This window comes from Oryx dammah, unplaced genomic scaffold (assembly GCF_014754425.2).
Source record: "Oryx dammah isolate SB20612 unplaced genomic scaffold, SCBI_Odam_1.1 HiC_scaffold_5, whole genome shotgun sequence".
In the NCBI taxonomy this organism is placed as follows: domain Eukaryota; kingdom Metazoa; phylum Chordata; class Mammalia; order Artiodactyla; family Bovidae; genus Oryx; species Oryx dammah.
Genome location: NW_024070189.1, coordinates 106,824,187 through 106,838,150, shown reverse-complemented (window position 1 = coordinate 106,838,150; position 13,964 = coordinate 106,824,187). Strand labels below are relative to the sequence as shown.

General features: G+C 34.8%; 1 protein-coding gene across 2 annotated transcripts in view; it reads right to left on the bottom strand.

Moving 5' to 3' along the window:
• Positions 1–2,561: 2,561 nt before the first annotated feature.
• CNOT6 (CCR4-NOT transcription complex subunit 6) overlaps positions 2,562–13,964 on the bottom strand; it is a 94,981-nt gene continuing 83,578 nt past the window's right edge. For both annotated transcript variants that reach the window (XM_040241404.1, XM_040241405.1), the window contains exons 8-11: positions 13,456–13,610; positions 12,591–12,745; positions 9,511–11,699; positions 2,562–7,587 (exon numbers count right to left, since the gene is read on the bottom strand). In XM_040241404.1, coding sequence (XP_040097338.1) covers positions 11,293–11,699; positions 12,591–12,745; positions 13,456–13,610 — 717 coding nt within the window. In that variant the 3' untranslated portion in view covers positions 2,562–7,587; positions 9,511–11,292. The remainder of the gene's footprint in view (positions 7,588–9,510; positions 11,700–12,590; positions 12,746–13,455; positions 13,611–13,964) is intronic.

The window sequence follows — 13,964 nt, the reverse complement described above, 5'->3', positions numbered from 1 at the left end:
TTAACAAATCTTTAATACCATCAGAAAGGTCTTATAGTCTATAGGTAACCTGCTTAACTGAATATATTTCATCTTTGTAAAACACTGTCTTTTCTGCAATTTCCAACAAGATTTCCATAATATAAACCATAAATCCATCAAAAAATTTTCTTTGCCTGAATACAAGATCTTTTTTAGCTAGCCAAGTATGTAAGTTCTTATCCTCTTACTCTGTTGGACTTTTAATTCTGATTTCAGGTGATTAATTTCACCATACTTTTTTGACCATTAAAACAATAAACCCAATATGCATTTGAACAAAATATATCTTAATATTGTTCATTTTATTACATTTTTTTTGCGTGTTTTTCTTTTGCTCTGGTGCACAAATTACATTAATATTTCACTGTAAAATTTATATCTCCCAGTCTTTTCCAGTTGTGGTAATAGCTCAGTTCTATACTAGTAGAACTGATTTTAAATTTAGTAATTTGTTCATATTTATTTTTGAACTAGAAAAAATTTAATGATATCAAAATGAATATAGGTATCTCAATTACTGTGATTCACATAGGCACAGTGGCTGGTGCTGCTTGCCAAAAGCATTCAGATGAACACGTATTACTTTGGTTAATAAATCATAATTAGAACAGAACCAGTTTTTTGACATCAACTGGTGATGTTTATGTGTAGTATGAACAAGCACAGTGCAAGAGATAAAGGGAAATATGGTCCTATCAAAATTAAGTTTCACTTAACAGAAAGCATTTTACAGCTCCATTCACACTAGCCATATTTCAAGTGCTCAAACACCATGTGGTTAGACGGTATCATACTGAACAGTCTAATTCATTGCATGAGAGGAAACAAGTGGGTTTAGAATGGCTGGATTCCTCCCATTTAAGGCTTCCTCTATTGAAATATCTTCTAAAGAATAATCTTACCTAGTAACTTAGATTTAAAAAACTTTTTCTACATATGGCATTTTCAAGGACATAAAAAGCCTAGAAGAAACTGGCTAAAACAATCAAATTAGCATCAAATGTTATCTTCTATTATTTTCCAGAATTACTTAACTGTCTAGTAGAGGCACATTGGATCTCTTCTGCAGACTAAAATCTGAATGAATTATAATGGGAAATGAAGTAGAATGAAACTTGAGAAAAAAATGTTTGACTAAATGTTGTCAGGCCAGTAAAGGGCCTGAAAAACAAGGGCCTTGGTGGTAAAGACCTAAGAGATGTTGAGTCAGGGTTTTTCTAATGGAAATAAAGAATGAATGAGCAAAATTCACTTACCTGTCTTTTCTCCCACAAACAAGGCAGGAATCAAATTTCTCACTGATTCTATTTCCTAAATATGTCAAATTTCCCTTCTACTCTTACTGCCCTTACAATCTCTTCTCAGCTTATCGTCTGACAAATAGACCACAAGAAAACCAGCTAAGAGTAATTGTTTTAATCCACCCTGCATGGTACTGCTAGAAGGACAAACTGACCAATGCTACTCCCACTGAAAACCCTTTGTGGCTCTTTACCACCACCTACAGGATGAAATTCAAACTTTAGTACATGCTTCCAAGTTCAAAGATGCCCACCGTGTTCCAGACAATACACTAGGGCACTTTCCACTGAAAGATCCTCACCATATTAATATAATACATGTTAATTAATACAGCTCCTACTATATTAATACACCATATTAATTAATACAGCTATTAGTCATACAGTAAACACGCTCTTATTCCTTTAAAACCAGCTTTATAGTCATCTCTGGAAGACCTTATAGACCCATGTAGACAGACTTGCTCCCTTCATACCTGGTATATCTTTAGCACATATCACACTAGATTATAATGACCCACGAACAACTTAAAGTCAGAGGACTTGTCTGATAAATCTCTCTTTCCAATCTAAACATGGAGTTGAAAAGAAGAAATTCTAAATGAGTATTGATCAGTATGTATGTATGTATTAGTCGCTCAGTCGTGTCTGACTCTTTGCGACCCCATGGACTATAGCCAGCAAGGCTCTTCTGTCCATGCAATTCTCCAGGCAAGAATACTGGAGTGGGTTGCCATTCCCTTCTCCAGGGGATCTTCCTGACCCAGAGATCAAACCCAGGTCTCTGGAGCTGCAGGCACGTTCTTCATCATTTAGCTACCAGGGAAGCCCACTCATCAGCAGAGTACTATTAACGCTGATCAGTATAGTAGGAAAAGTAGATTAATGAAAACTGACTCATCAAAAGGGACCAAGTACACACAGTTCTCCCACTCATCAGGTCTGTTCAAAGTCACCACTAGGAAGCATCATGTTAATGGAGAGGGGAGAAAGCTATTTCCCATATAAAGCTCAGAATGTGAGCACACACCCCTCACATCTTCACCACTACAAATATTGAAAGGAAAGCAAGTCCTACGATTTTGCAGATTTCTTCTGCCTGAATTTGATCACACCAGCATCCCTTTTCAATGTCTTTCAAGGACCATACTTTCAAGAATTACATAAAGCTTGGGGGAAAAAAAGTTATTAGCAGGATTGCCATGAAGGGGAGATACCAAAATCACCAGGGCTACAGGATGAGAGTCAAAAGTTTTTAATTAAATAATTAAGCAGGCTCTGAGATCCCACAGCTTAAACTCACTTCACTGGTAAGCCTGAAAAGTATCTGGCAATAAGAGCTCTTGGGATCATTTAACAGTCATGTTGGTATAGTGAACAAAGTTTCTCATGACAGGCCAAAATAATTCAATAGTTTTTGAACAGATTCAAGTTATTTGAAGTGTGCAGTTCAAAGAAAATGAGAAAATGGACATCTCCGTACTCATTTGATTTAAAATGTTAAGATTGCTAAAGTAACTGTAGAAACTGGTTTTCAGTCACCTTGTAATCCCAGAGATCTTTCTTCAAATCTAGCAAAAGTCTTCTGTTATAGAGGTAAAATTATCTAGTAAAGATTATGTAGAAAATTCCTGCTTTAAAAACTGGACATCTCAGCAAACATTTTATCTAAATTGTGCTGTATTTTTAAAGGATTTTTTCCCAGCATCTACATAAAAATTTATTTATTAAAGAAGTAGTTTCTAAAAAGTAAATAGACGTAATGCTCTGTAGAGTTGAGAAATCAGACATTTTAAAAGTTTATATATACAACAAAATATACATGTAACAATTAAAACATTTAATTAGTATAACCCCATCAATACAATGTTTGCTACTGTATTTAAAAGCATTTATTCAAAATATGTCAAGCTCATTCCAAAGGATGAAAGACACATGAGCCCATTTCTTATGCTATGAGGTATATGGTAACAACAACAAAAAACCTAAATGCAAAAGGACCATCAGTTGCCTAAATATAAAACTGATCTTTGGCAAAGATGTGTTACACAGGATAACACAGCAATAAGGAGATCCTTAATTTCACATCATCTCCCCACATCACGGGCCCTGTTCACTCTTCCCTTTCAAAGAGTTACAACTCTGTTCCAGAGAACTCAGAATTTTAAATAGGTGGTCTGCTGATTAACATGTATCTCCTCAAACCTCAGTACTACAGCTATACAAATTACACTTTAAAAATATTTGAAACAGATAATTGAATTTATTGGTTGGCTATGAGTAGGAAAATACATCAGTAAAGAAAAGAGACCCTGTATATAAATATAATACTAGCTAGTTACAATGAAGGTTCCACTGAAAAGAACAGTAAAAGCCCTTGTTACCATCAGTCCATAGGTCATGTTCAGTTTCCCATTACCCTTATTGAAGAGCTGCCTAGGCAAATGGGACATTCCTTGAGTTTAGTGCAGATAACGTGCTGGGTTTTGTTACATGAATGGTAAACAAAAGTTAGTCCAGTGCATTACATAATATAATGTACTGTGAATAAAGACTAGATACTCTATTTTAGACACTATTTCAATAGAATGGTTACTAAAATTTATGTAACCGAAAAGAGGAAAGTGAATATCTTAAAATACTGTTTACAAGTGGGGGATAAACAATTGCCATAAAGGTTCTTTGAATTCTCTGCAGCATCTCTGCTGGTTCTTCTTATTGTTTCATAAAAAGAACAAATCTGCTGTAAATTGTTGTTTTGCCCAGGATGGTTCTTGTACTTATATAGCATAACCCCCAAACCTTAAAAGTTACTATGGAAATTCTGTAAGTTTAAGTAGTAAAAAGTGGAATACAAAAACTTAAACTTATTATTGAAAACTTGACATCTTAGAAGAGCTTTGAAATTTTAATTTCAACATTTAGAAGTGCATTCCACCCAATTTAATCATGTCCTTAGGTTTCAAAGTGCTAACTCAAGTTTTCCTGGTTGTCACTAAATCAAGTAAAATAGAAAACATTTCTTGGAGTTGTTCCCTGCTTATCTTCTAGAACTGTTAAGTTGCAATCAACAATTTATTTCCACAACTTAAAATTATGTCATAAGTTAATTTTGATGAACATTATTTAAGTTCATAAAGCATAAATAATCAGCCACTAATACAGTAAACTGTACTTCAAGAGATTTTACAAGGAATTGAGCACCTGTGAATTTCTGATCATTAAAAAGAAAATATACCCCAAATTTTCTGCAAAATATTCATATGATGGGTTTATCCTATAAGAACACTGAAATTACATTATGGCAACACCACATTAAATATGTTTGTTACAGAATTTTTGAAGAAAACCTATACTGTGAAAACTTAACTAGTTTTTCTTTTTTTATTTACTGCATTTTAGGGAGTACGGGTTACTGGAAATTATCCAGAACAAAGAAAATATTTAAAACACAAACCTTGCTTAACCAAAGTTTCGGTCTATTTTGGTATGATCATTTATTCATTATAGACTGAAAATATTTTTTCTCTTTTGAAGCTTATGGTTGTAAATCTATACTCCTGGTTCAGTTTATCACTATCTAATAAGGTGGAGAAGCTGTTCAAACTGACCCACAGAATGCAGTATGCCTAGAATAGGCAAGAACAAATATTTTCAAGACATAACCAGCCATTATATCTTAGTATGCTGGTTCCAAATTAAAATATTTTGTAGACAATAACAAATACAGATGAAAATATTTTGTGTAAAGCTCAAACCTTTAGCATCTAACAAGTGCACTCTAGTTCCAGCATCTATGAAAAGAATACATCCTCCATTAAAAACAGAGTAAGTGCTTCTCTCCTTCTTCCATAAAGCTCAAGCAGTTTCCTTCATCTCATCAGTCCAACCAGCTCCAGCTTGCCTTTGCTGGAAACTGTCATGATGCACATTACCAACACAGTGTTTAGGAAAAATGAGTAAACACCTTTTATTCACACTTTACAAAAAAACAAAAACCCAAAAAGAAACCCTAAAGAAAGCTATGCATTGGTTCTATATCAATAATACCAGGTTTCCAATGTACTGATTATAAACCAGATGTGTTTGGTGTCAGCACAACGTAAAACAAAAGGCAAAAAATAAAAATCACAACAAAATCTTTAAAAAAAAAGAAAGAAAGAAAAAGCAAACCTCAAAGGAAAAACCAGGTCCCAGACAAAGATTCAAGATCAAAACCTTTTGTAGAATTTTTTTTAAAGGAAAAAAAAGAATCTTTTACTTAAACAGTATGTAATTTTATTTTCTCTTAGAATAAGCACATTTAAGTGCTGAACATTTTTCATAAAATTTTAAGTCATTATCCAAAATGACTCATTCTCTGTATAAAAACTGTTATTAACATTCAACAATTTCTCTTCTTAATGCTCACTGGATACATGGTGTCCTTTTGCTTCCCTGCCTGCAGCTGAAACAAAAGCAGTTAGACCAAGTTCCCTCTGAATTCATTTGTTTTTTGAGAGAATGAATGAATGAGAACAGAACATATAGGAGTTAACTTTGCAAAGTTAAAGCTGGCTTTAATCTCTATTCTACTAATGGCACTACAGGCAAAATACAAGGTATAATATCTTTTATCTTGGTTGACATATTAAAATGACTTGGTCACTTTAAAAATGATCTGAAGTATTGTCTTAGGGACCTGTTTTGAAAATACATCTCATTTATTTTATACTGCTTCATAAACGGAAAATCACTTTTTTTCTTTTTTTAAAAAAGGGAATGATTTTTTAAAAACATGGAAACTAAGGAATACATGGAAAACAAAAAGAATTCACATGATAGTAGTACTCTGGGTGATGAACAGCACTGTGCAATGACGCCAAAAAGCAGTGCTTGGGTCTGGCAGACAAAGACCCAGGGATCCCCACCCTATGAACACGTGCCAAAATGTGATATTCAATGCTTCACAATGGAAAAAACCCACAGCTCATACAAAAGGATTTTCATAAAACTCACAAATGTTAAACAGTATTTAAAAAATACAAAAGAGGATGCACAGATTTTCTCTGCATGCACAGGCAGTGCTTGGTGGGAACAAATTCAGGCAGGCACAGTGGAGATAGGACAAGAAGTGTCTCAAAAAGGAGTTAAGAAGCTGTACCTAAGCAGCCATAATTTTTTAACTTAAAAAAGTTAAGGATTTAAAAATATCAGCATGTACATACATCAACCATTTACACATTCAGTCCATAAATGCCTTCAGATCATTCGCTCCTCAGATTACCTGTCCTGGCAAATAGTTTTTTGCAAAAATCCAGGAATTCATAGGTAAGTTGTCTCTAGTCCAAGCAAATGTCCTAAACTTTAAACAGAGTTAAATTTAAAGAGCAATGTTTTCAATTTAAAAACAAAGTAGTACAAAAGGGCTAACAAAACCCTAACAGTGCAAATCATCAGCAGAGAAAGTCTGTTGCAACTTCTTTTACAAGCTTTATAACACATGAAACAGGTAAAAAAAACCTTAGCCTTAGATTACAATACAATCATTTCCAAATCTGATTTTTTTAGTACAAAATTTCATAAATCAGGTCTTCTGTGGATCATATACAATCATAAAGGCTAAATTCAAATTCTATATTTTACAAACAAGTCTGAAAAAGGAGGGAGTAAAGTATGGAAGAATGATCTCTGGATGTTATTACTGGCCTCAAAAAAGTAGTGCTACAGATTTCTGTGCAAAGAGAATATGCTGTTCAGTTTCCTATTTCAAGGCATGAAAATATTATATTGGATAGAAGAAACAGGAAAATTATTTGCAACAAATTAAAGATAGGTGCAAACACACCAATCCCTGTCTAACAGTATATAAAGCATACTGGGCTCAGAATTTGTTTGCTAGCACCTGGCTTTCATACTATATCCTTATCAAATGATCAGATTGAAAACTCAAATCATCATTAAGAAAAAACAAACAAATAAACAAATCTTAGTGGCCATACCTCACTCCCCTATATTCAGAATTTTTACAAGTTTATGAGTAAAACTGAGGTCATCCTCTGAAGGTACTTGACTACCTCCTGCCAGGAAGGTGAATGCCATTAACCTGGGGCAGGAAAGGCAGTAAGAGCTCCAGTTGTGCAAAAAGTGAGAAGTGGTCAGAGGGGATGAGTGGGTGTGGGCAGCCGCTGATATTGTTCTCAACTAGCCAATGGTGGTCCAGAGGTCCCAGGATGCCTAAAGTGTTCAGCTGAGGTTTAGAATAGAAGATGTAGTCAATTATACCCTGAAAAACAGAAGGCAAAAAGAAAAAGAAGAAAGTGACACATAAAATGACACTGAAATACTGCGAACTTTCAAGACATATCCTCAGTCATGTTTGGTAAACAAAGAAACTTACTAGGCTGTAGAAAAGGGCAGTTATTACATAGACCAAATAACAACCCCAAATTGAGAATGAAGAAACCTTAGGGATGGTAATCATTCTTCCTCCTACGTAGATCATTTCAAAATCTATAACGAGACCTAAAGAATCCTTCGCAACGTGGCCTCTGCTTCTTTTTCCTAACTTAATTTGTGACACTTTTCCTTGCTCACTACTCCATTGCCATACTAGCTCTTTTGGGGGAAGCAGGGTGTGAACTGAGGTACATTTCCTGTAGGTGATAAGCTCTGTCCTCCTCCAGGGCCTCCGCACATGTCTGGAACACTTTCTTCTACTTGTCACCTGGCTAAATCCTTCTTAACCTTCAAGTGCCAAGTTTAATTACTTTCCCAAGGCCTTCTGGAATCCTACCCTCATCCACTTAAAGCTACCACCTGATTTTTTCCCTTGCTAATGCACACCCTAAAGTGCAACTATATACTCATTTGTGTGGCTGAGATCTATGTTCCCACCAGACTATGATGTCACAAAGGCCAAGCACATCTCTGCCTTTCACACCTTCAACAGCACTCAGGCACAGCATCCAGCACACAGCTAGGATACTCTTAGTTTGCTCCTCTCTGTCCAGTATGCTCTTGGCCAAAAGTATTTAAGCACATTCTAAATTCTTCCTAACTTTCTACCTGTAACAGTAGTCAGAACGCAAACACCTCTAATCTCTCCCATCTTTTGGTTATCATCCTCCCCTCTTCTGCCATCAACCTCTTGAAACAAAAATCTGTAGCTGGCTTTTTCTCTCATTGCTCAGTTACTCTTCAACTCATTGTATTCTAGTTTCTCTGACCATCTCTACAGACAACTCTGAGAAATCTTTCTGAAGCTTAACACTCACTCCTCTTTCCCTAGAAAGGCTTTCTTTCCTTGGCATTTAAGTTCCTTATGCCGTCACCTCTTTGGTTACTAACATCATTTACATGTTAGTTTTGCCCAGTCTACTCTAGTCTCTCTTTAACTATACATACTCATCTCTTCCCAGTGTTAAATCATTATATACAGTTCTGTAGATCCTTGAAAGTCAAATAAAAAATTTTTTTAGTTTTCAAAAGTTTCTCAAAGGAGTCTAAATAACCCTCCCCTCTAAAATTAAGCAACAGTTAACACAAGTATTTACACTATTCTAATAGACAATCTAACCTGAATGATTATTTTTTCAGCAGGTTAGAAATGGAAAACTAGGATTTAAGAGAGCAAAAATGCAAAAGATGGCAGGAAAGGACAGTTGAACACAAGTCCTAAACAACCACAGATAATAAAAATGAGGAGAATTACTAAGGAAAAAAACTCCATATTGTAATAATCCATTAATTGTATAAGATGGCATATAAACAATATGTGTATTAGAAAATTTAGAACAGCTAATAGTAAACTACATTTTGGTTCTCAAATAGTACAGTTTCAGTTAAACTGAAAGAGAAGAAATGGAACATCAAACCAACATCAAATAAAATACAATGGTCCTGCATATCCAGCTGTTAGTAATGAGCCCATTAAAAAAAAAAAAGAAAAAGCCCTAAAGAGATGACAGGTAACTCAGGATTTAATATCATTATTTCATCTGATTTCTAACCCTAGAAATGATTCTAATAATATCTATAAAGTAGGGGTGGAATTCTAATCACACGGAATTCTACATAAGAATACTGCTGTCAGCTAATATGAGATGGCTTAATTCCATTCTGAGTGTTAACATTTAAAGCCATCACAAAATTATAAAATGCTCTTTAAAAAATGGAGTTTTAAATGTTTATTCATCTCAAAACTCACCTTAAAATCAAATGTGTAATTGGTGTAAGGCATCAGGCCACTCTCATAGGCACTCTTTAACTTGAAGCCATGAGTGATCCTTCCATTGGTTGTCCCATTTTTCCCATTACAGCTGAAGTTCGTAAGACTTTCATTGTATCTCAGTTCCTTAAAGTCTTTATGATTTGTTTCTACTTCACCAGTGCTCAAATATTCTACAACACCTATAAAGAATATAAATGTACTTTCTGCATTGTTAAGTATAATATACAATGTGCAATACATAACTAAACAGATAATTCAAGAGTAAAGTTTTAAATCACACATATTCTCACTTTTTAAAATGTTTCACTATTTTCCACCTTTGCCAAAACTTGTATAAACACATTTTTTCCATGGTTTTAATCACAGTGAATATTTTACACTTTACTGTACCACATGAACTTACGTCATCTCAATTATTTTTTTAAATAATTGTGTAATGCAACAGAGCTGACATATAGTATTTGTTAAACCAGTTCCCTATTTCTTAAAATAAAATTCATGTTATTCCTTTTTTTTATAATTAACACCACAATCAACATCTTAGTATGTAGGCTTCTGCTCAGGGTTAGTATGAAATACCAAGATTAGGATTCACTGTGCTTATGAATACATGAATTACGAAAGAATGACAAAGCCATCTCACCATCTCTGGACACTATTTTTCCAGTGTGCTAAGCATAAGGAGGGGCTTCCCTTGTGGCTCTGATGGTAAAAAATCCATCTGCAATGTGGGAGACCTGAGTTCAATCCCTGGGTTGGGAAGATACCCTGGAGGAGAGTGTGGCAACCCACTCCAGTATTCCTGCCTGGAGAATCCCATGGACAGAGGAGCCTGGACAGATACAGTCTATGGGATCACAGAGTCAGACATGACAGAAGTGACTTAGCACACACACAGGCATAAGGTGGGCTCTGCAAATATTTAACTTTCATTTAATCACTTACCAGAACTAGACATTTTCCCATGTGTTTTGTTATTACAATGCAACATAGAAATGAGTCTTAAGATCTGTTTCATGCAACAACAATCTCTCTTTGCCCCTCACATGTTTTGTAGCTAAAGAGGATGAAAAGCAAATAAAGAACTTTCCAGTAATCCCCAGATGGCTTTGATGAGACAGACTAAAGAATTATGGATCTTAGGCACCTTTATTTCCCCAAAACCAGATTGTAACATAAATTTTGTTTCACTATCTTTTCTTTCATCTGTTGTGACAGCAGCAACACGCTACTGAGTTTGACTACTCCAAGTGTGTATGTGTGTGAATGCATGCATTCGTGCATGCAAGTCAGATCAAGGAAAAGCTCTCTTGAGTATCCAAGAAAGCATGGTTGCTACTCACTGTACTATCTATGGAAAAGTTTAAGAATAAGGCTTTCTGTATTCTTCCACTCTGTGACTAAATATCAACATTCTTGATCCTTTTTTGTTAAAACCACTGTTTGACCTGTGTAAATAGAAAAATCTCAAATTCCAACTGAGATGCACAATGTTTCTAATCAAGTCTACCAAAATTTGAGATTGTGTGATATATGGTCAAATTTAAACTGGATTTTATTACCACATGCTGGAATCCCAGAGTCTGTCTTAATAACCTTTTCAGAGTCTGCAATACATGTAACATGGAGATAATAATATATGCCCATGTGTTTTCTGAAGATGATTAACATCCTTCCTCTGGATATTATCCAGAGGATAATACCATTACCATTTACTATTTCATTTTATAATGAAGTGGTAATAATACCATTTCATTTTCAAAATGGTCTCCCTACTCCACAAAAAAAAAAAAAATTTTTTTTAACCTGATTGATAGCGGCCACTATAAACTGAATTTTCATTTTGACTAGATTTGGAATTATCAGAAACAACACATTACAAAAACATTTTAAGTCAGCAAGTGTTCTATGTAAGATAGCATTGTTTTGTTTACCAGAGTCTGGCAAAGAATTAAGATCTGCACATAGCACTAGTGGAATAGTTCCAAATTCTCCTAATACACTGGACTGGAGACTTCTCGAGGCTTTATCAATAATATTCTTCACTTCTGAGAGGAACATCATCGTTTGAACCAACTTCACATCGGAGTATTCAGGGTCCCAATGCATATGAGCATTAGCCACGAGAATAAGCTGCTTTTCTGTTCCAAGATGTGGCTTTCCAGCTATATTAGATAAAAAGAAAAGAAACAAAGCCCATATATTCTCACATGATCTGAAAGCAAATAATATCTCAGAGTCCTGGGAATAAAAAAAGAACGCTAAAATCTGGCTAAAAATCTCCCATCTGAAAACTGATCTAACCTCTGTAACAAACCTGAAAAACAGACATCTGGCCTCTGGGATGAGGACTTCCAGCACAGGGTATTCACTCTTTGAACAAAGAGAGCCCATTCTATTTGGGACAGCTTGGTTTTTAAATAGTTCCAGCTCCTTAAAACTTCTGATCTTCTAGATGTCCTAAACTGAGCATCACAAAATTAAACAGACATCCTTTTGCTTAAAAAAACATTTAAATCAGTCACTAAGTTCCATCTTTCATCTTTTCTATCCCTCAGCTTATATTATCCCCATTTCCAACTGCTCAAGTGACAGAAGTCTCACTTCTTAGCATGATGATCACTCTCTAAATATACATTTAATCTGAAATAAGTGGTCCATTTCTCCAAGACTTAAGACCTTTAAAATAATGACTAAAAGCAGGTCAGGAAGAGAAGTCAACACAGAAATATCCGTGTTGCCAAGAAACTGTACTAAGTGTACAGAATTCTTCTCTCTGAGCAGTTATTTTAACTAATATTTACTTCAGTATTTTATGTGAAAAATTCTCGAGCAGAAAAAACCTTGTTTTATGCCTTTTAAGATTTGAAATACTTTTCTAGGCAATGCTTCCTCTTTTTGACCTTTGTGGTAGAGAAAAATGGATATGATATTTTAGAAAAGATTTAAATTCTGAATTTCTTCAGGCATTAGACAAGAGTATTAATATGAAACATTTTGTGTCTTTTATTCCATTTTGGAGGCCAGATTTTATAGGCAGTGAAAAGGCCACTCACATGATACTTCAATCAGTTCCTTTCGAAGCTCTAGCAGTACAGCAACTCCTATGTTATCTTTCGTCATGACTCTGTTCAGCATGGCTTCAGACCCTTCTGAATTTGCCATTGCTAGTTGATTAAATTCAACAGTGTGTTTCTGAACCAAAGTAAATCTAAAACACACACAAATATAAAATTGGGAATACCAAGACATTCATTTTGTGGTAAATGCAATTTCCCCCCAACTTCCTTAACAGATATGATGACATGTAAATTACATTACAGAAAATCCTCCACACTTGGCACTAAGCTTCCCATGTTCATTTCAGTTGCTCTCAGTCTGCCACAGATACAAACAACATCTTGAAAAACTTAAGATAATGCAGTCATCTTCTATTTAGGTTTCATGTTGGAATATTCCATCTTACAATTTTAAAATAATTTTCTTCCAAAGTATGGGCTTAAGAATCTCTCTACCATCCCAGAGGGAATGCAATTACAAAGTGTTTCAATTAACAACTGGAGTTAAACCCTAGAACACACCTGAAAAAACAGCAGAACTTTCAACATGTCTTCCAAAAACATTTTTTCTGATGAATCAAAACAAAACCCTTTAAATCACAGTACTGTTTTCTTAAGAAATAATATGGTGCCTCATTCTCTTAGCTGCCAACTAATTTCCATTCCCTTGACCCTCATCCTGCAAATTCAGAGAATATTTTCTTTTTAAGAGTAAGATGACTGGGGAATTCCCTGGTGGTCCAGTAGTTAGGACTCTGACTTCCACTGCAGGGGAACAGGTTTGATCACTGGTCAGGGAACTAAGATCCCCACATGGCATGGACCCCCCCCCCCAAAAAAAGAAGAAAGAAAGATGACTTACTTTTCTGTTTTAAAGAATATTGCACAGCCATCAACATGTTTTCTTTCTTGTTCTGACATTGTCCTAGCTCTAGATTTAGGACTAAAGAATCCATTATAGCCACGTTCTTTCAGTTCTACCAGAAAAAAACTGTAATACTGTTCTGTTTCAACTTCCTGAAAAATTGTAAACAGCAGTTATTTCATAAGACAAAAACCAGTCCTATGCACTATCTTTATATGTACAGTTTGAGACCTTAAAATAAATTCAAAGGACTGATCTGAAGAATGAAGAATTACATCTTTTCAATGTAATTTATCTGAAATCAATCACAACACCTACTTGTCATTTTACAGGTACCTGTTGATAAAGTACCTCTTTGCTGTTTAGGAGTAAAGAATGGAAAGCCATATACCCCTATGCATATGTATTTCCTTATATTTTATATTTCCTTATATGTATATTTCCTTATATTAAAATTGGTGTAAACAAAAATCAGAGCAGTAGAAGGAACTCCACAGATCAAGTTT